The sequence below is a fragment of the Ascaphus truei genome, chromosome 2 (assembly GCF_040206685.1).
Source record: "Ascaphus truei isolate aAscTru1 chromosome 2, aAscTru1.hap1, whole genome shotgun sequence".
In the NCBI taxonomy this organism is placed as follows: Eukaryota; Metazoa; Chordata; class Amphibia; order Anura; family Ascaphidae; genus Ascaphus; species Ascaphus truei.
The window spans coordinates 139,722,225-139,741,974 of NC_134484.1; the positions used below are offsets into that span (position 1 = coordinate 139,722,225).

Consider the following 19,750-nt stretch of genomic DNA (forward strand, 5'->3'; position numbering starts at 1 on the left):
GTTGGAGTAGTCAAAGCAACGCCGTTACGGTACACAGAAGATCAAAAACTGGAACAAAGCAACAGGACAGGGACAAGGCAGGAACAGCAAGGGTAAACACAGAGTAACATGAATCTATCCTCAGCCAATGTGCCTATAACATTGGTGAGCATATATAGGCTGGATCAGCCAGCCCCCATGGGGGGTGGAGCGGGGGTGCGGCCTCTGTGGTAGCTGTGATAGGTCCAGGGCTCAACGAGTGGGTGTGGCTGTTAGTGCAGCTAAATAATGCATCTACGAGCAGGTGCAGCTGTTAGTACAGCTAATGAAACTTGACACGTAGCTTGGGGGCGTGGTGCACGTGTTACATGCAAGCTCTGCGCGCAGTCAGTGTGCGTCATGATCCGGGGGCGGAGCCAGAGTCCGCGGCGTTGGATGACGCCATTTTGGCGCGCGTGAATGCTGGGCGTCTGGTAAGGAATGTGGTCCATACACACCCCGCGCGTGCGCGGTGGTGCTCGAGAGGATGCGCGGAGCGGCTGAACTTCGGTAATACTTACAGTACCCCCCCTTCAGAGGAGACCTCCGGGCGAACCCTGCGAGGCTTCAGGGGGTATTTCAGGTGAAACTCTTTGAGTTCGGGTGCGTGGACTTGCTGGTGTGAAATCCAGGATCGTTCCTCGGGACCATATCCTCTCCAGTGAATGAGATACTGGATAGTCCCTTTAGACAGCCTGGAGTCTAGGATGGCCTGAACTTCGTACTCCTGCTCGCCCTGTACGATTAGAGGACCAGGTGGTGCAGGAGATGGATCAGGGAAGCGGAGGCTGCGGTATGCAGGTTTCAGTAGTGAAATATGGAACAAGGATGGAATCCTCATTGAAGAGGGGAGTTGCAGGCGGTATGCCACCGGGTTGATTTTTTCCAAGATCTTGAATGGACCCAAGAATTTTGGGGCCAGTTTGAGTGTGGGGACTCTTAGGCGTATGTTCCGTGAGGACAGCCATACTTTGTCTCCTGGTCTCAGCTCTGGAGTTTCGCGACGGTAGCGGTCTGCCTGGGTCTTCTGTCTGGCTGAAGTCTTTTTTAGGTTACTCTGGATCTTGGTCCATGATTTTTGCAGTGCTTGGATCCGGTCGTCCACTGCAGGAACCCCAGAAGGCGGGGAAGAGTTGGGCAGTCGTGCCGGATGAAAACCGTAATTTACGTAGAAGGGCGAGACCTGTGTGGATTCATTCCTCAGGGAATTATGGGCAAACTCTGCCCACGGGAGAAGGTCTGCCCAGTCGTCCTGAGTGTCCGCGATGAAGCAGCGCAGGTACTGCTCCAAGGACTGATTTGTCCTTTCTGTCTGTCCGTTTGTCTGCGGGTGGTACCCGGAAGAAAAATGCAGGGAGATGTCCAATTTCTTTGTGAAGGCCCGCCAGAATCTCGAGACGAACTGGGACCCTCTGTCCGATACGATGGTCGTGGGAGTTCCGTGGAGATGGAAGATCTCCTTACAGAATATGTCTGCTAGTGTGGGAGAGTTTGGTAGGCCTTTAAGTGGAATAAAATGTGCCTGTTTCGAGAAGCGATCTATGACTACAAGTATAGTGTTCATACCTCTGGATCTTGGCAGCTCTACTATGAAATCCATAGATAGGTTCCTCCAGGGACGGGTAGAGGATTCAAGAGCCCTTGCGGTTTGCTGCGGGGTACCTTATTCCTTGCACATGTGGTGCATGCCTTGGTGAATTCCTTTATGTCGCCTTGCATGCCAGGCCACCAGAATGTCCGTGTGATTAAGTCTGCGGTTCTTTTGGTACCAGGATGACCGGCGGTTTTTGATGAGTGTCCCCATTCCAAGATCTTTTTGCGGAAGGGAAGTGCTGCAAAGAGGCATCCATCCGGGACCTCCAGACCCTCCGGAATGTTAGTTTGGTCCTGCAGGATGTCATCCATTATGTCAAATGTGTTGGCGGAGATGATGAACCTGGCAGGCAGGATGGTTTCTGATTTGGCTTCGGTTAAATTCTCTGTTACGAACTGGCGGGAAAGGGCGTCTGCCTTTACGTTCTTGGAACCGGGTATGAATGATATGATGTAATTAAAACGAGAGAAGAATAGGGACCAGCGGGCTTGACGGGCTCCAAATCATTGAGCGCTTTCCAAGTACATGAGGTTCTTGTGGTCGGTGAGAATTGTAATGGGACTCTCTGTCCCTTCCAGTAGATGTCTCCACTCTTCTAAGGCTAGTTTGATGGCTAGTAGTTCTCTATTGCCCACATTGTAGTTTTGCTGTGCAGATGAGAATTTTTTAGAGAGAAGAAGGCACATGGGTGTAGGTTTGAAGACGGGAGGGAGGGGGGGTGGAGCGGGGGTGCGTCACTTCCGGTGCAGTCCCGATACGTCACTTCCGGCGGTGGGCTCCCGATCTGCGTCTCTGCTCTCTGCTCTTCTCTCCTTCGTCAGGAAGCCACGCACTCTTTGGCGAAACGCGTAGAGTGGTATCCGCCGACTTGGAGAGAAGAGCAGAGAGCAGAGACGCAGATCGGGAGCCCACCGCCGGAAGTGACGTATCGGGACTGCACCGGAAGTGACGCACCGGAGTCCATTGAACGCGATCAAACGGCGCGCTGCAGAAGGGAAGGGATACACCGCAACCTGCAGCGGAGAGATTGGAGTCTCCAACACCGGAGCACCCGGGAAGAGACTGAGAGGGACATCCAGCGGAGCAGTGTCCCACGCATCGTATGCGCACCGAAGGTGGCGGGTGAGCCCTAAGATCTACAGTCCACCCTCTCCCATCACAATTATTGTGATACATGCTTTATCATATTGATTTTATTGTAAGTGTGCATTTTTTAAGTTTCATAAAGTAAAACCCGTTTATACTACTGGTCTGCACTATGTATACTTTTTTTCCCTCCACACATATGCTGTCCTGCTGAGAGTGAAGTCTGCACCTATCTAGAATCTACAGATCCAATCCACTGAGACCATTGTGTCAAACTGCCCGTGTCCTATTTGAATCCTGTGAGTAGGCAACACTTATGAGCCAAGATACAAGATCACTTTAATCCACCCAGTATCAAACTGTCTGCACTTATATTGTGTTTCTTTTATTTTTCTATTTTTCTCCCATACTCCCCCTGGATCACGTATGAATTTGTACAACTCGAGGGACAAGCAGAACCAGTCCCTAACCAGCTGGGTCGAGCAGGGTTTTTTTATACACCTTTTTATACACTTTTATCACGTGTGCACAACCTTTCATGTTGATTATATGAAAAAAATTTGTATCAATAGATCTAAGAAGTATTCACTGTATATTGATAGTGAACACTAGTAGAGTTAGCGCTTTATATTCACTATAACATAAGAATGTCACCTAGGCATCTATATTGCGGTATCGGGAAAATGGTGAAGCAATCTACTGTATTGCTAGTGAATACATTGATAAATTGCTCATAACAGCTGTCATTTATTACTTGTTGGGTATTGTCCTAAAGTAGCATTGCATAATTGTGCAAATGTGCTTTCAGGTCAGTAATCTGAATACCTAAAATTTATTGCAACACCCACACTACTGACCTCGTCAGGCACAAGTGGTTCAATCATAGGGGCTTCTTCCTGTCTCACAGAGAGTCGGACTGGAGATGTAGAAAGTCGTTTCTCCCACTCACTAGCTGCAGTGGTATCTGTTGATGTTTCCAAGAATGTCCTTTTCAGCTCACTAATATTTGTCTGGTGCTTCATCATATCTTCTTGATTCCTGTCAAACTCCTAAATATAAAGACAAATGATTATGAACCAAACCTACTGATTAATAAATATATGCTTAAGTCCTTTGATACAAGAAAAGCAAGCAACACATTAAAACATGTTTTAGTTGCTTGCCATTCCAGCTAAGAAAGGAGTAAAAAAGAAAGGTTAGTACAGTACAAAGTCAACCAAGCAGCACTAGGATATAGCTAACATAATAATCACAACAATCTTGTGAAAAGTGATATTTTCAAGGGAAACAATACAATGTGATGTGTGAGGTTATACAGTGAATACCTAGAAAATAAAACAAAACAAAAAGATATCAATATGCAGATTAAAGTAAATATATATATATTTTAAAGGAATATATCAAATACAACTGGAAAAACACAGCTATAAGAAATGCAACAGTGTAAAATAAAAATAGAGTCCACTCAATTAATACGAAGGTGGGAATACTCAGTCCATGCATGTCTAAAAAAGTAATACTAATAACCCAACACACAGGGGCATGCAGTGGTATGTACCAATACCAACCTCTAACATAAGATTACTATGTTTGACAAATACATTTTCACCCTTTATTCGCTTAATGAGACTATTCTGAAAAAGTGAAAAGAAGGAACAGTAAGATACACACAAAATGTTGGTGAATGCGAATGATGATCTCTGCAATGATTTACTGTGCGAACTGGCAGAGTACACAGTAATATAAATATGATGCCATTGCCATCTGTTGAAAACCTGTGTTAAATCATTACCAGCCTGTACCTGCGTTTTCACATCTGCATCTTCTTCTTGATCCGACTAGCAGCATAATGAAGGATCAAAAAAATACGCATGTCCTGTTAGTCGAATGTCTTGTTATATCCGCACATAGGTCTTAAATACTAGCAACACTGGCTATGCAGAACTACTACTGAGATGACCAACAATTTTAAATGCACTGATACTGCCTCATCATGGTGCCACACAAACTACACAATAACACACACACACACTTTGATGGAAACAAATTGAAGTATGAATCCTATTAACATCTCAAGACACTTTGCACCACTATTCACTGGGATACATTACTTGACAATCACCTTTTAATTGAGATTTCATTCCCGGCATCTTACGTCATCATTTTGATCAATGTTTGAGAGTCCGTAAAAACGCTTATGTCAAATGTACAGTATGAAGGTTGACAAAGCTTAGTGAACATTTGCAATGGGAGAATAATAATAAAGTGGACTAGGTAGACTGAATTAAATTCCAGTCTTACAGCCTGGTGACCTTTGGCAAGTCTCAATTGAGAATGAAACCATCGGATACGTTATTTAGCAAAAGGGATTAATTGTGCCTGTATACTGTAAGGTTCAGTATCCAGAAGTTATGAAACAAATAGTTTAGTCTAAAACAATGACAAAAAGCATATGGACTGACTAAGTCATCTGTATTTTTGTTACTCCACATTCAAATATACAGTAACATTGAGTATTAAGGTAGCTCTTACTGAAAAGCATCATGCCATTCAGCAAAATATAGCCAGGAAGAGCTGATTGGAAAAAAATGTAATAGAGTTTTATATACGCACACCACCATATGAACACTGCATATATATGGAGTAACAGAGTAACGTAGCAAAAATTCTAAGAAAAATAGTGAAACACACTACTTTTTGGAATAAAATGTTGTAATTTTAACAAACCTCAGTGGCAGTGGTTTCACCATCAGCAGCTGTATCCGTCTGTTCACTGTCAGTCTATTTTGTTATACAAGGTTCAGGTTCCGAAACGCAAGCAAGAACAAAGAATAAACCCAAGTTGTCAGAAAACCCGACCACAAGATGCTGAATCTTAGTTCTGGGACTGTATTAATCTCACTATCATAGTCCCTTGTAGTTTACAATAGCAGATAATAGCAAACAAAAAGGTAAGGCAAAACAAAACAAACAGAACAGATTCTGAGGAATACTCAAGGCATACACATTCTTTTTGTGAAATCAATAACCGTTATGTCATCCAAATGGAAATTGGTATGCATAAACGGGATATATATATATATATATATAATTGGATTTTTATCTCCTCAGGAAATTCTCAAGTAAATAAGTGTACACACATCTCTAAAAGGTTTAATGTAAAATAACATATTCCCCATATGATGTTAATCTGTTCTTAGATCAGTTCTTAATTTCATTTTGGTGTAACATATTCTGAAAAAAACCACTATAACAGTCACCTGACTTTCAGCTCCTCATTTGTACATTTAGAATTAGAATTTTCACTATTTGCCTGAACTGTCTGCATTACGAAAGATCCACAAAACGAACAGGTGTGTGTGTGTGTGGATATTTCAAACATTGTAAACTTCTGCAACATTAAAATATTGTATCATAAACAACACAAACAATGTATTGTGATTCCATTAACCTAGATTAAAAAAAATAACGCGCGATCCTTGAAATGTATACTAACGTTTTTAAACCAATAATCTATGTGTTTGGTTAAAGATCGCTGGTTTATTCTTTTTCAGAATTTACTTATGCCCTTGCAAGTCTTCTAGATCAACAACAAAAATGATTCCAAATTGCACTGCACGTGTTGAATTATTTACATCATTTTATTCTGCTTTTTACCAACTGCGACTAAAATGTGTGGAGCCAATGTAATGCAGACACGTCAGACTGTAAGACAAGTTAATGCACGTGCATCACGTAGAACACGATGTATAGCAAAGGGTAAGGCACAAGATCATACTGTATGTAAAGGTTTGTGTACAAATCTTAACTTCGGTAAAATCAATACATTAAAAAGCAATTGTACATGCCTTGGTTAAATTTGAGAGGACACTGAAGGGGATTTCCAATCAAGGAAACATTGAACGTTTTCTGCCAATTTATTGTAGCTTAAATTGATAAATCAAAAACTACTGTATATACAGCTGCAAAATTGAGCAAGTTTCAATGTTTTTCACTAGCACAGTTAGAATAATTTACCTCAGTGAAGAGGAAATACTGCAAGTGACACTTGTGGGGGTTGAAAGCAACAGAATGTATTTTTTTTGTTTTATTAATAGCATTCGGTTTTGCTTCTTGAATACCAGTTTTACATACATATATACACACAAACTTGACATTGTATAATTAGTTACCATGTACAGGTACAGCAATAATTGTGGGGGCTGGGACTGAGCACAATATAGTTGGGGTAAATTTACTTTCACCAAACTATAATTTGCTTGGCAGATTTAACAGACAAAGCTGTGATTTTGATCACTTAATGATATGAAACAAAGCACTGGCGCATAATGTTGTGCCTAAACCCTTGTGGCCTACGTACAAACTCTCAAATATTATCAAGCAGACATAAATGAGGCTCTGAAAGTTGGACCAGTATGGTAGCATTCTAACACCATTTAGGACTAAAGCGCTGAACATAAAAAAAAGGAAGATGTGTTCTATGCCGAGGTACACACCTCATCATCTGAACTGTCACTCAGGTCATTGTCATGTGAGGCACTCAAGGAGACCGCCTTGGGCTCCAGGTAGCAGAGGCACATAGCCAAAGGAAAAGAGAGCGTGAGGGCATATGGCACAGAGAAAGAGGCGGAGAGCAGAAAGAAAAAGATGAAGAGGAAGCATGGAACAAGAGATGGGGACCGTATTGGAAGATAATGCTGCAAACTTTCAGGCAGGATGTTGGTTTCGGAAATGTTAGGGAAGGAGAGATAGCCATCATCATCCAGAAGAGAGGGGAATGAATCTGGGAGATGCAAGGAGAAGGAAAACAGTGTGCCGCCTTTGCCAGCTTGATGCTTATAGCTCATAGCTATCTCTTGTTCATCTGGGTAAAATATCCCTTTTCGCTCAGACTCCCACTCGGGCTCATTGGACATTTGAATCATGTCTTTGGATGGCTCGCATCCTACTGATTTTCTAGCACTCTCCTTACATCTCTTACGCAGCTTTACTGAAGATGCTGCGGGGCCAGAGCGTGGGTACGGTGAGGAATGAAATGAGTCAGTAGTATCAAAACAAGATGGCTGAAGACAGAGAGCAGCAAACAAAGTGTAAGATTAAAAAGGACAAAAAGAAAACTGCAATTAGTTAAATTATATTCTGCATAGGTAATATAAAAGCATAACATTTCCTTAACTCCGTTAGTGGAGGAGATGCTTGCAATATTATATAATATTGCATACTACTCCAGCAGGAAAGGAATTAATTCGCAGTCAGCAATGCATTTTTCATGCAAAATAATTATATTTTTAATATACTGAAATACATTAGTTAAAAAAAAAATATTTGAAATTTTTTTTACGTGCAGCATAACTTGTTTATATGCATAGAAATAAACATGTTTAAACACAATGCAGCATTCAGACATTTTGTTAGAAAACTAGATTCACGTTGCTATCCCAAGAAAAGCGTTTTCATCTCTATAATTACAAGTGTGTCATGGTAAATATACGCATTGGAGGTTTTCCACACTATTGCCATTCTAGTTAAAATCTCTTCAATAATAAATGTCATTAATAAGAATACATTAATTCTGTGTTTTGCTTTTAGTTAAATGATTTCATGTTTGGCTGTTAATGGCAATAACAGACTTGTCAACTAAAACTGTGGATGTAGTTCATCAAGCAATTTACAACCTGTTATACTGTATTCACCAGCTGAGTCAAAACTTGTTCCACTAGCTGAGCTGACTTTAAACATTGTACGACTAATCAGACGGCATATAAACATAGTATTAAAACTGCTAACATTCTACTTGGATTCCAATGTATAGCAATCCATCTGTTGATCTGCACTAATACTAAAGAACAAGATTGACTCAATTAGCAAAATATAGAAAGACAATAAACAGAGATAAAAATGAACCCTAAACATATTGATAGGCTTTGCAGAATCATTATGCCGGTGTAAATTAGAAGTGTAAACTCAGAGACAGAAGCTTCTGGCTTTATGAATTCTGTCGTATCTGCTCAAGGTGCAAACCAGCTTTAACATCTTATCCGCTTAGAGAGTTATTCATCAAACTGCAATAGCGCAGACTGGGACACTATCGCATAGAAACTGTGTGTAATAGTGCCCACTCGACACTATCAGTTTAGTGAATAGCTCATGGAGTCTGCTTTTGAACTTGTGTCCTACATGGTAAAATAATCCAGTCCTTTTTTTTTCCCATGGCAGAAATACAAATTAATTACTTATTTCATTGGATACTACTTTTTGGAACTCCAGACCAATATAAAACGATGTCCAGTTAGTAAAGTCATTCTCATGAACTCATGGGGGAAATCATCATCAGGTTCCCTAATAATTGTTCAATACTAAAATTCCCAGACATCAAATGTTATTATTTTACCAAAGTTTGGTCCAAGCAGGAAATTATCATGTTCACTTCATCAACATGTCTTGTATCATTGACTCTAGAGGCTTTTAATGCAAATATTCAAGAATATATATATATATATATATTATTTTACTACTTAATAAAGAATATGTCATATTTCCCCTGCATTGGGTGACCGAAATAGTTTGCAGAGCACCACAGCCATTTACGTAATGGTTCAATAATAAGGGAAGTGTATTTAGGGAGCTTTCCCCAACTTTCTGCCACCTGTGGAGCTGTATACAGTACTCTACATTTTAGACATGTCTGGAACACTCAAGATGCCGAAAGGAGCACCACCAAACAAAAACACAACACAAAATAGACTGCCTACCACAAACCTAGAACACAGAACTACTGCCAAGCTTAGTACAAAGCACAGTAGGACCATGTACAAATCATGTTATCTTTTTCCACAATGGTATTAATAAATTGTGTGGCAATTTAAACGCTGGTTGAAAAAGATGTAATCTCTAGCATTGTCAACATGATATTGTGATTCACTGATATTTTAAGTACTTTGCATGTTGTGATATATTTTAACAGACCAAGCACTCTGTTATTAATTCAACAATGCAATATACTTAGGGACTTATTCTACCTGTATATCAGCCAAAGCGACCGAACGGGCTGTTTTGGGCCGAAAGTCCCCCTTAGGTTTTAAGACTTCACAGGTTTCTTCCTGAAAGAAAGTACACCTGAAAATCAGGCTGGCCAGGCCTGTGTGTGCTACCACATCTACAGTACGATACATACATACAGACATGCATTAAATAAACTGCATTTTCATAAGGTCCATTCCTAGTGAAAGATAAACTTTTGATGTTTTTTTTGCTATACATATTCTCTTAAATGACAAAATGCGCAGAAACGCTCTAACTACATTACTTCTCACGTATTACAGTAATTACAGAAACCCAGTAAGCAAAACGTACCTGTATTATTATTATTATTTATTTTTAGATATTTATTTCTATCCCGGATACATTTATTGGAAATCAATTACAATATGGCACATGCATAAGGTTTGAGACAGCATTCTTGAAACTTTTCGTTAGTTTTTCCGCTCTAGTGGGAATCTCCTTTCATAACCGTTGGCATTTTGCACTATAGATATCTGCAACAGTGTGTAAGGTTGATAGTGCTGGAAGCAAAAAAAGATGTACCTTTGTATCATGGCGAATTGTAGTGATAGTAGTGATAACCTCTACTTTCTTCCTCTTCTCTTCCTCTTCATCTCTCTCTTCCTCTACCTTTTTCTCTGGTGTCACTGTTGTTATCAGGTTGGTTTGAGAGATGCCCTTTGCTGTGATGTACGGGCCGGTACCCACCTCTGTGGCAGACACAGAATCCTTCATGTACATGTCATGGTTTTCATTCACTGATGCTAAAAGTAAATATGATATTTAAACAAAATAAACGAGTATGGAATGGTCTGCACAAAACAAAATGACGGGCTGGAAAAGAAATGCATATTTTTTGACATACGGATGACACACAACCAATTCAATGCTGAGAGGAACCTGCCACATATTTCACATTGCTCTGACCCTGAAGGGGTTAAACTTACACGTGTAAATGTATCTAAACGTATTTGGCACACATCTCAATTAAACCCCTGCACTTAATAAACACACAGATACCCAGCAAGCTCTGAGAAACCCCCCCAAACCCTTGCACTGCCAGAGAGCCCTGCCACGCAACACAATGTACATTGTAAATGTGTTGCAGCAAAGGGCTAAAGTAGATTAGTACAGCCTCACGTAATTTAGGGTTTATTCTTTGTCACGCATAATAATGTTCGTTATTTCAGAAACTGACAGACTAACAGTTCTGCCCCCCCCCCCCCCCACCCCTGTTTTCTGGTATTTGTTATTGCAGAGAACACCAGGATTATCCACATTCAACTACAGATGACCAAATGAAAGCAGGACATCAATAACTAACATTAAGTTCACACGCGGAAGCTGCCACAACTGGGCTACGTTCATTTGTCTTTTGTTTTTCAGGACTTTTCGCTCCTGGAATAGTAGCTGAAGACGGTCACATTTGCTCAACATCACTGAGAAAGCAACCTTTACAGAGGCAGAAGCTGCATCACGGTCCAAGTCATTTTTCCGAAGGGAAACATGAACACAAATGTGTATCCAACGTGACAACAACTTCTATCTGCTTTTCAAATTACATGCATGGGCTGTGTCACAAAAGCTTGCATAATAAGATCCGCTTGCTCAAGACCCTATACAGTCCATGCGATTCATTCTGTACAAAACATATTATTAAAACAGTCACAATGACCCTTTATTTTGCAGCTAACTGATAAATACTCTATTGGGTGCTATATATTATTTCAAATCTCTCATATGTTGTAAAACATAATAGATGGCAATTAGCACACGTGATCTAAAAAAAATACAAAGCCAAATGTATGTGTATGACATCAAAATACATTTATAACTCCGTATCAGTCTGATATACTTCCGTGCTGGAGGAGACGGCAACATTTTTGCAGAGCCTCCAGAATTTAGGGAGTTAAGATAACCTGTGTTGTAAAAAAAAAGAATCCGGGAACCCATCCAGGGAGCCATTCTCTACACTCGCCATAACAAATACATGCCTGCTTTATTTCTACCACTGCACTGTCATTGTGCTGCTTGCAGCAATATCCCCCTTCTTTCAAATTCGACAGCAGAATTTGAGATATCAGTCGCTGGAAATTAGGCTTCCATGGGAGGTTAAAATTTCTTCTGCCTTTTATTTTTGGATTTAATTTAAGAGATCTCTATAATCCCCTTTTGTTGAGGTTTTAATTTTTTTAAATCTGATGCTTCATTCAGGAGAAAGAGGCATTTGAAATATTAAGCATTCGGGAGGATAACATGGAGCTCTTCACAAAGCCCAGTGCAGGCTAAAGGTTATCATAGCAACCTCAGATGCTAAAGCTTAAAAAATATATATTGGTTTGTAAGACAAAAAAACCATCAAACCTTTTTTTTATATTTTCTTTATAAAAGAGCAGTTCATGGTACACTACCGACACACTTTATTAAAGTGTGGCCGGTACCGCAAGCCGGGAGATTTCCCCGAGGGAGCCCTGGTGTCCCGCGATCGCGGGACGGCGGCAGGGGGTTCCGGGGGACCCGGCGGACCCGGCAGCGGTAGGGAGAGCGCCCCGATCGGAGGGCGCTCTTCCGCTGCTTCGGCGCGCGCCCGTCACCCTCGGGCGCGCGCCAGGCTACTGCTGCGGCCAAGAACGGGCAAATGCTCGAATAAACTTGGCCGCAGCAGTACGAATATTATGGCTCAGATCCACAAAAGCTCCGTTCAATAATATAATAAATCTGTCAAAATTAGTTGCAAAGTTCTAAGTCTGATTGAAGCTTTTATTAACCTGTACATTACCAGGAAAAGCACTCTGTATTAGAGTTGTCACAATCACACTGCAAGCAGGCAAGTTCCCCTGAGAGTGGGAGATGCTATCTATTTAATAGATATCAATACATGTATATTTAGGCACTGTACCGTGTATAAAGTTTCGCTGGATGTGCATTGAGCTCTGTCTGTGTTTCATGTTCGTTTCCGGTTTTACCATAGGACAATGTGATAGTGTGTCTACATTACCCCATGGTAGACATGTAGCATACAGTAACTGCATGAGGCTTTTTGGCGTGTTAGAAAATCGCAATAGTGACTATTGTGTTTCTCTTGTGTTACTGCCAAAATGCCATATACAAAGGCGTTGATTAACCTACTGTTATCATGCATGTGTAATTCTTAGTAAATAGGGCATTAAATTGAAAAACATATTCCACTTTTTTTTAAATGCAGAATAAAACTGCTGATTTAATAACGTTTAGGTTTTAGTATTTTTAAAAAGTTCTTACCCCCGTCTAAGCTTCGGGACATTGTATACCGCTTGCTAGAAGAGCGTTCAAAATAGGGTGCGGGACGGTCAATTAGTGCACTGGCTCTTCTCGTCTGAGCCTGTGTCCTTCCACTATAGCGGAACTTGGAACCCAAGGTGAGAAACTTTTTGGGAGGAGCCTCTGGTGACAGCAGTCTATAAGTATTGAGAGAAAGTTAGAGAGCAGAAAACATCTCACTTTGTCCAAAGACAACATTTTACACAGCGGTTTTACGACAGAGAATTGCACAGCGTGAGCAATAAAAAAATGTAGTTCCTGAATAAAGGAGATACAATATAAGTATGACAATGTCATAATTTGCAAATATGAAACAGTGTATGCTTTGTAAATTATGCTAAACACAAAGACAGGTGATTTGCCCATTTACACCACTAAAAACACATGTATGCAAAATATATTAACCTATCATGACCTTATACTACAGTATAATATAATATTTTGCCATTATTATTTCAACAGGGATGGCATTTCCTCCAGAATGGAATTTCTTTTTCCTATAGTTGTAGTACTCAATAAATTAGTTTGCGCTCAGAACATTATTGAAAACATATCTTCCTGAGTTGTCTAATTAGGGATACATACATACATACATACATACATACATTTGGCATGTTTCCTCCAGCTGATTGGGCATTCTGAGTTTAATTCAGTTGACATAATACAGTTAGAACACACTGACAAATATTAATGAGAACAAAAACATGAAATAATTCATTTGTAATGAAAACATGTTCACTCGCCTAATAAGTAATATGAATTTACTCCATCATCCAGTTGGGGGGAATAGTTACTGCTGTAACCCAGGGCTATTTGTCAGTGATATTTACATTAATTATAAGGTAAATATCAATATATAAATAGTGTGAAAACATTTATGAAAGGTTTGAAACATATTTATCAAGGGACTCCCGTCTCCCAGAGTCATTGATCAGTCCAACTGTTACTTCTTACTTGCCACAAGCACCTGAACTGTAATACCTTGTGCTATGTGTTGCAGATCCTACAAGCAAACGGACTGGGTAATGGTCCAGATAAATCCACATCAGTTTGCAACATTTATACATTTCAATTCACTTTTTTATGCAAACGGATGCTGAACTGGTTTTTTTCTTCCGTAATTGCATGTTGCTGTAAGGGCACTGTGACGGTTTATTGCAAAACAACAATAATGGTCGGTTATTATACATTGAATAGTAATAAAACATACCTAAAAAAAGTGTGATGCTCAACACACACTTTCCATAAACGCTTAGCCGCCCGATGGTTTGGTAGTTTAAATCCAATGGTGCTTTCAAATTGTTCGAACTAAATACAGAAAAAAAATTGTGGTATTAATAATGTTAAAAGGGTAATCAGAAAATTGAATTTAATGATCATTCTTACAGGCGTGTATGTATATATATACACATATAGATATAAATATATCTATATATATATATCTATACACACACACACACACACACACACACACACACACACACACACACACACACACACACACACACACACACACACACACACACACTGTATACAGTGTACAGTGTGTGTGCATATAACATATTTATCTTATCTTTTTATTAATTCATATCTTTGCAGGAGCAAATAAAAGACAACACCATGTGAGGCTTCATACCTTCACAATAAGAGCCATGGTGGGAAACAGGCGGCACAGGGGCCCTCAACCGCTGGCCACACTTGCAGCCTGCTCTCCCTCTCTTCCCAGTGCAGAGGGAGTGGAGATGTTGCTGGTGTGGATTGTAGCTTCTTCCCACTTCTAGAACTGCCTATTGACTGTGCTAAATCACTAGTTTCTAGTGTAAGGAGAGGAGTGGGACAGTATTCACCAGCATTAAGAAGCTGCCTGGAGGGGGCGGGGAGAAGCTGCCTGGAGGGGGCGGGGAGAAGCATCCATCCACTTCTGCAACGTCCCAGCCTGTCCCCAAGTGCACATGTGGCCCTTGAGGTATATCATGTTGCCTACCACATAGAGCATTAAGGTATGGTCACCTTTCCATTATAATAGATAAACAGGTTTTTCCCTTCAAACATTGCTGCCAAAATATGGACTATAACACCACAAAATAGGAGAATGTAGTGTAGCACTGAGGAAAGTAGGGAATAGTTTTATTCAGGTGTTTTGGGTTTAGAGAAGCTAAAAACGTAATACCTAAAACAAGTGACAAATACAGGTGGTCCTCGGTTATCCGCCGAAATCCGCCCCGCAAAACACGGTCAGATAGCAAAACGTCAGATTGTGAATCCAATGTTAATCCGTGGCGGTGAGCATCAAATGCATTATGACGCGTTGGATAATGCGTTCGACAGAGAACGGATCGACGGAGAGCAAGGACCATCTGTATAGCAATTTTATTATATGCACGCATAAAATCTGCCACTAGATGTTTAGGATGTCAGGATCCCTAGCTTTTTTCAGCCTGGCATGCTAAAATATAGATGTAATATCAAAGCAGACTGAAAAGAGAAAGGGAAAAAAATGTATTGAAATGTTTGCAAAACATAGATCATTTAGCCATTTTAACATACAACAGATACAAATAGGAGAATTCCAATATGGTTTGAAACAGAAACCCCACTATATCAGAAGTATAATATACTATACACGCGTTCTCAGTACATTTGATGGGCTGTGCTTACACACTGTGTAGTTACCAATTATTCTTTACAGTGAAAATGTGAAATGTGCACAAGAGTAATAGGTGCCAGAAGACCGCTTTCATTTTCAATTGTCAGAAGATATTTTCATTTCAACAAAGCTCCAAAGACCGATTACTATACAGTAACAAGACAAATTTCCTTAGCCAACTGTCCAATCTGGCTTCTGCCCAAACCACTCCCCAGTAACTACCCTCTTAAAGGTTTGCAGTGATATTCAGTGTGAATGGAACTGGGACAACAAACTGGTGCAATATTCCTAAATTTTGCAAATGCTTTTGAGACTGTTCATTAACTTGTTAAACAAGCTTCAGTGCTCTGCAATAGGGGAGCATGCTTTAAACTGGTTTCACTCATACTTATTGGGTAAATCCCAATACGCATCTATCTCAAGCTCTAACTCCAACACTTTGGATGTCCCCTGTGGTTTCCTGCAAGCCTCTGTTCTGGGGCCCCTACTCTTTTCAGTCTTTATTAATGATCTATCTACAGATGACAGATCTACTGTATGGATGACACAATCTTACTGTATATTCACACAGCCCTAGCCTCACTGTCCTTGGATATGTACTTCAATCTAATGTTTCAAGACTTGAATACTGGATTTCCCAAGACAAACTTTTTAAATACAGACAAAACACTAACGATTGTATTTGGGACAAAGGCCACATTTCTAAAGTTACCAACTACAGAGCTACAGATAAGAACCAAGTCCAACGCTAATCTAGTCCCTGTCACTAGTTTTAAGTATATGGGAATTTGGCTGGACTCCCACTTGACATTCGTGCTGCATATTGATACTCTGACACCCAAAACCTATACCAAACTAGGTATACTTTACAGCAACAAATCCTCTCTAAGCCTGCAGGTCAGAAAATGCATCGTACAGCAGATGCGAATTCCAATTACAGACCACAAAGAACAAAGAAGCCCAAAGCTTCATCCAATATGACAAAAATATACTGTGAATACCTATATATCTCTTGAAAAAGGGGTCATTTAGTTCAACCTTTTGGCCAAAGCATGTTAAGCCTGCAAGCCATTTCAAGGCATGACCAAATATTGCATGTCCTAACACTAACTCATTACAATTCTTATTTACCTCTATAGTTAGAGGAAGAATGATTGCATTGAATCTGTCACAACCAGCTGCATGAAAGAACTGCTTACTTGGAAAGTGGGGAGAGGCGAGCTTAAACCCTGGGAGGAAGGAGCCACTAACCTCCAAAACAGCTGAGACCAGCTGGACAAAATTAATAACAGCAAGCTCTAAGAAACCCAAACATTACCACATATATATATATATATAGAAACCCTGTCTTCCCATAAGAGAAGGCACAAAAGCAGCAACACTCAGATAAAGCAAAAAGACATGTATTAGCAGTTACAAAACAGCACACTATAAACCCAACGTTGGGTTTATAGTGTGCTGTTTTGTAACTGCTAATACATGTCTTTTTGCTTTATCTGAGTGTTGCTGCTTTTGTGCCTTCTCTTATGGGAAGACAGGGTTTCTATATTGATTTCTATGGAGCATGCACCTTGACTTTACATTTGTTGCTTGGAGTGCTGGCTGCTGCTTTTTGTTATATATATATATATATATATATATATATATATATATATATATATATATATATATATATATATATGCAAATATAGCTGTATGCTCATCTGCATGTCTTAGGCAGGTCTGCAACCCCACCTTTCCCCATTATCACCCAGCATACAGCACTTCCACTGCAGCAAGGGATTCTGGGAAATTACATGCAAATGAGCACACAGTGTCACTTTTTGCCTCAATAACCATTTTTAACATGGTTCCCTATAGGCTTAAGCTTGCTGCATGGTCACAGCTTTGAGCACAGCCAGGGTTAAGGTGCATACCCAGAAAACCACCCACAGACAGCTGTTTCGACCTTGATGGGTCTCATCAGTGTGGGGTTGATTTTACTGGGAATGCAAGAGAGGCTTATGGGATAGGCTAAACCATAATACTGAGTTAAGTTATGGTGAGTAAAAAAAGTGACAAAAACCCTCCACAGGAAAGCAAATATGCAAATATAGCTGTATGCTCATCTGCATGTCTTAGGCAGGTCTGCAACCCCACCTTTCCCCATTATCACCCAGCATACAGCACTTCCACTGCAGCAAGGGATTCTGGGAAATGACATGCAAATGAGCACACAGTGTCACTTTTTGCCTCAATAACCATTTTTAACATGGTTCCCTATAGGCTTGCCTCTCTTGCATTCCCAGTAAAATCAGGTGGGGTTGCAGACCTGCCTAAGACATGCAGATGAGCATACAGCTATATTTGCATATTTGCTTTCCTGTGGAGGGTTTTTGTCACTTTTTTTACTCACCATAACTTAACTCAGTAATATATATATATATATATATATATATATATATATATATATATATATATATATATATATATATACATACAGTGTTCGACAATCATATACATTTACACACGAGTTGATTTAACCTCCGGGCGAGTAAATATTGGCCCAAGCAGCACACGTGTTTTTTTAAATTTCCCTGCTCGCGCTAAAATTTCCCCGGCGCTCCCGCTGCCCGCAGTTATTGAGGTGGTAGCGGGGGTGTTCTCCTGTCACCGGCGCTCCCCCCCCCCCTGTGACAGTCCCTCAGGTCCCCGCTTCCCCCTGTCACCGCGTGACAGCCTGCGGGGCAGGAGATGGGAGCGGGGATATCCCTCGGGTTCCCGCTTCCCCCTGTCACCGTGTGACAGCCCGCGGGGCAGGAGATGGGAGCAGGGATGTCCCTCGGGTTTCCGCTTCCCCCTGTCACCGCGTGACAGCCCGCGGGGCAGGAGATGGGAGCAGGGGTGTTTCGTGTCCCCGCTTCCCCCTGTCACCGCGTGACAGCCCGTGGGCAGGAGATGGGAGCGGGGGTGTTTCGTGTCCCCGCTTCCCCCTGTCACCGCGTGACAGCCCGTGGGCAGGAGATGGGAGCGGGGGTGTTTCGTGTCCCCGCTTCCCCCTGTCACCGTGTGACAGCCCGCGGGGCAGGAGATGGGAGCAGGGGTGTTTCGTGTCCCCGCTTCCCCCTGTCACCGCGTGACAGCCCGTGGGCAGGAGATGGGAGCGGGGATGTCCCTCAGGTCCCCGCTTCCCTCTGATCCTCCCACGTCCCCGGCGCTCCCTCTGCCTGCCGTGCGGTGGTAGCGGGGGGGGGGGGCTTTCTTCCCCCTACGTCACTGGTGCTCCCGCTGCCTGCCGTGCGCGGGAGGAGGAGGGGGGGGGGGAGGCGGGGTGATGGTGCTGGTCGCGGCCTTTCCTCTCTTCTGACCCCCCCGTGTGTGTAGAGTGAGAGAGAGTGTGTGTGTGTGTGTGTGTGTGTGTGTATATGGGAGAGAAAGTGTGTGTATATATGGGAGAGAAAGTGTGTGTGTGTGTGTATGGAGGTGTGAGTGTGTATATGGAGGTGTGTGAGTGTGTGTGTATGGGAGAGTGTGTGTATATATGGAGGTGTGTGAGTGTGTGTGTACATGGAGGTGTGTGAGTGTGTGTGTATATGGAGGTGTGTGAGTGTGTGTGTATGGGAGAGTGAGTGTTTGTGTATGGGAGAGTGAGTGTGTGTATGGGAGAGTGAGTGTGTGTGTATGGGAGAGTGACTGTGTGTGTATGGGAGAGTGAGTGTGTGTATGGGAGAGAGTGTGTGTGTGTATGGGAGAGTGTGTGTGTGTGTGTATGGGAGAGTGAGTGTGTGTGTGTGTATGGGAGAGTGAGTGTGTGTGTATGGGAGAGTGAGTGTGTGTGTGTGTGTGTGTGTATATGGGAGAGTGAGTGTGTGTGTGTGTGTGTGTGTGTGTATATGGGAGAGTGAGTGAGTTTGTGTATATGGGAGAGTGAGTGTGTGTGTGTGTGTGTGTTTGTGTATATGGGAGAGTGAGTGTGTGTGTGTTTGTGTATATGGGAGAGTGTGTGTGTGTATGGGAGAGTGTGTGTGTGTGTGTGTGTGTATGGGAGAGTGTGTGTGTATGGGAGAGTGTGTGTGTATGGGAGA

The 19,750-nt window shown here is 41.6% G+C and overlaps 1 protein-coding gene across 27 annotated transcripts in view; it reads right to left on the reverse strand.

The window, feature by feature from the left end:
* The window catches only part of EPB41L3 (erythrocyte membrane protein band 4.1 like 3), a 270,323-nt gene that overhangs the window by 20,804 nt on the left and 229,769 nt on the right, over nt 1-19,750 (reverse strand). For 11 of the 27 annotated variants that reach the window (XM_075585296.1, XM_075585303.1, XM_075585304.1 and 8 more), the window contains 9 exons: nt 14,250-14,347; nt 13,001-13,176; nt 10,283-10,503; nt 9,718-9,798; nt 7,195-7,761; nt 5,426-5,479; nt 4,501-4,536; nt 4,267-4,332; nt 3,556-3,747 (listed from right to left, as the gene is read on the reverse strand). In XM_075585296.1, coding sequence (XP_075441411.1) covers nt 3,556-3,747; nt 4,267-4,332; nt 4,501-4,536; nt 5,426-5,479; nt 7,195-7,761; nt 9,718-9,798; nt 10,283-10,503; nt 13,001-13,176; nt 14,250-14,347 — 1,491 coding nt within the window. The remainder of the gene's footprint in view (nt 1-3,555; nt 3,748-4,266; nt 4,333-4,500; nt 4,537-5,425; nt 5,480-7,194; nt 7,762-9,717; nt 9,799-10,282; nt 10,504-13,000; nt 13,177-14,249; nt 14,348-19,750) is intronic. The other 16 variants (XM_075585323.1, XM_075585319.1, XM_075585297.1 and 13 more) reach the window with 15 other exon arrangements.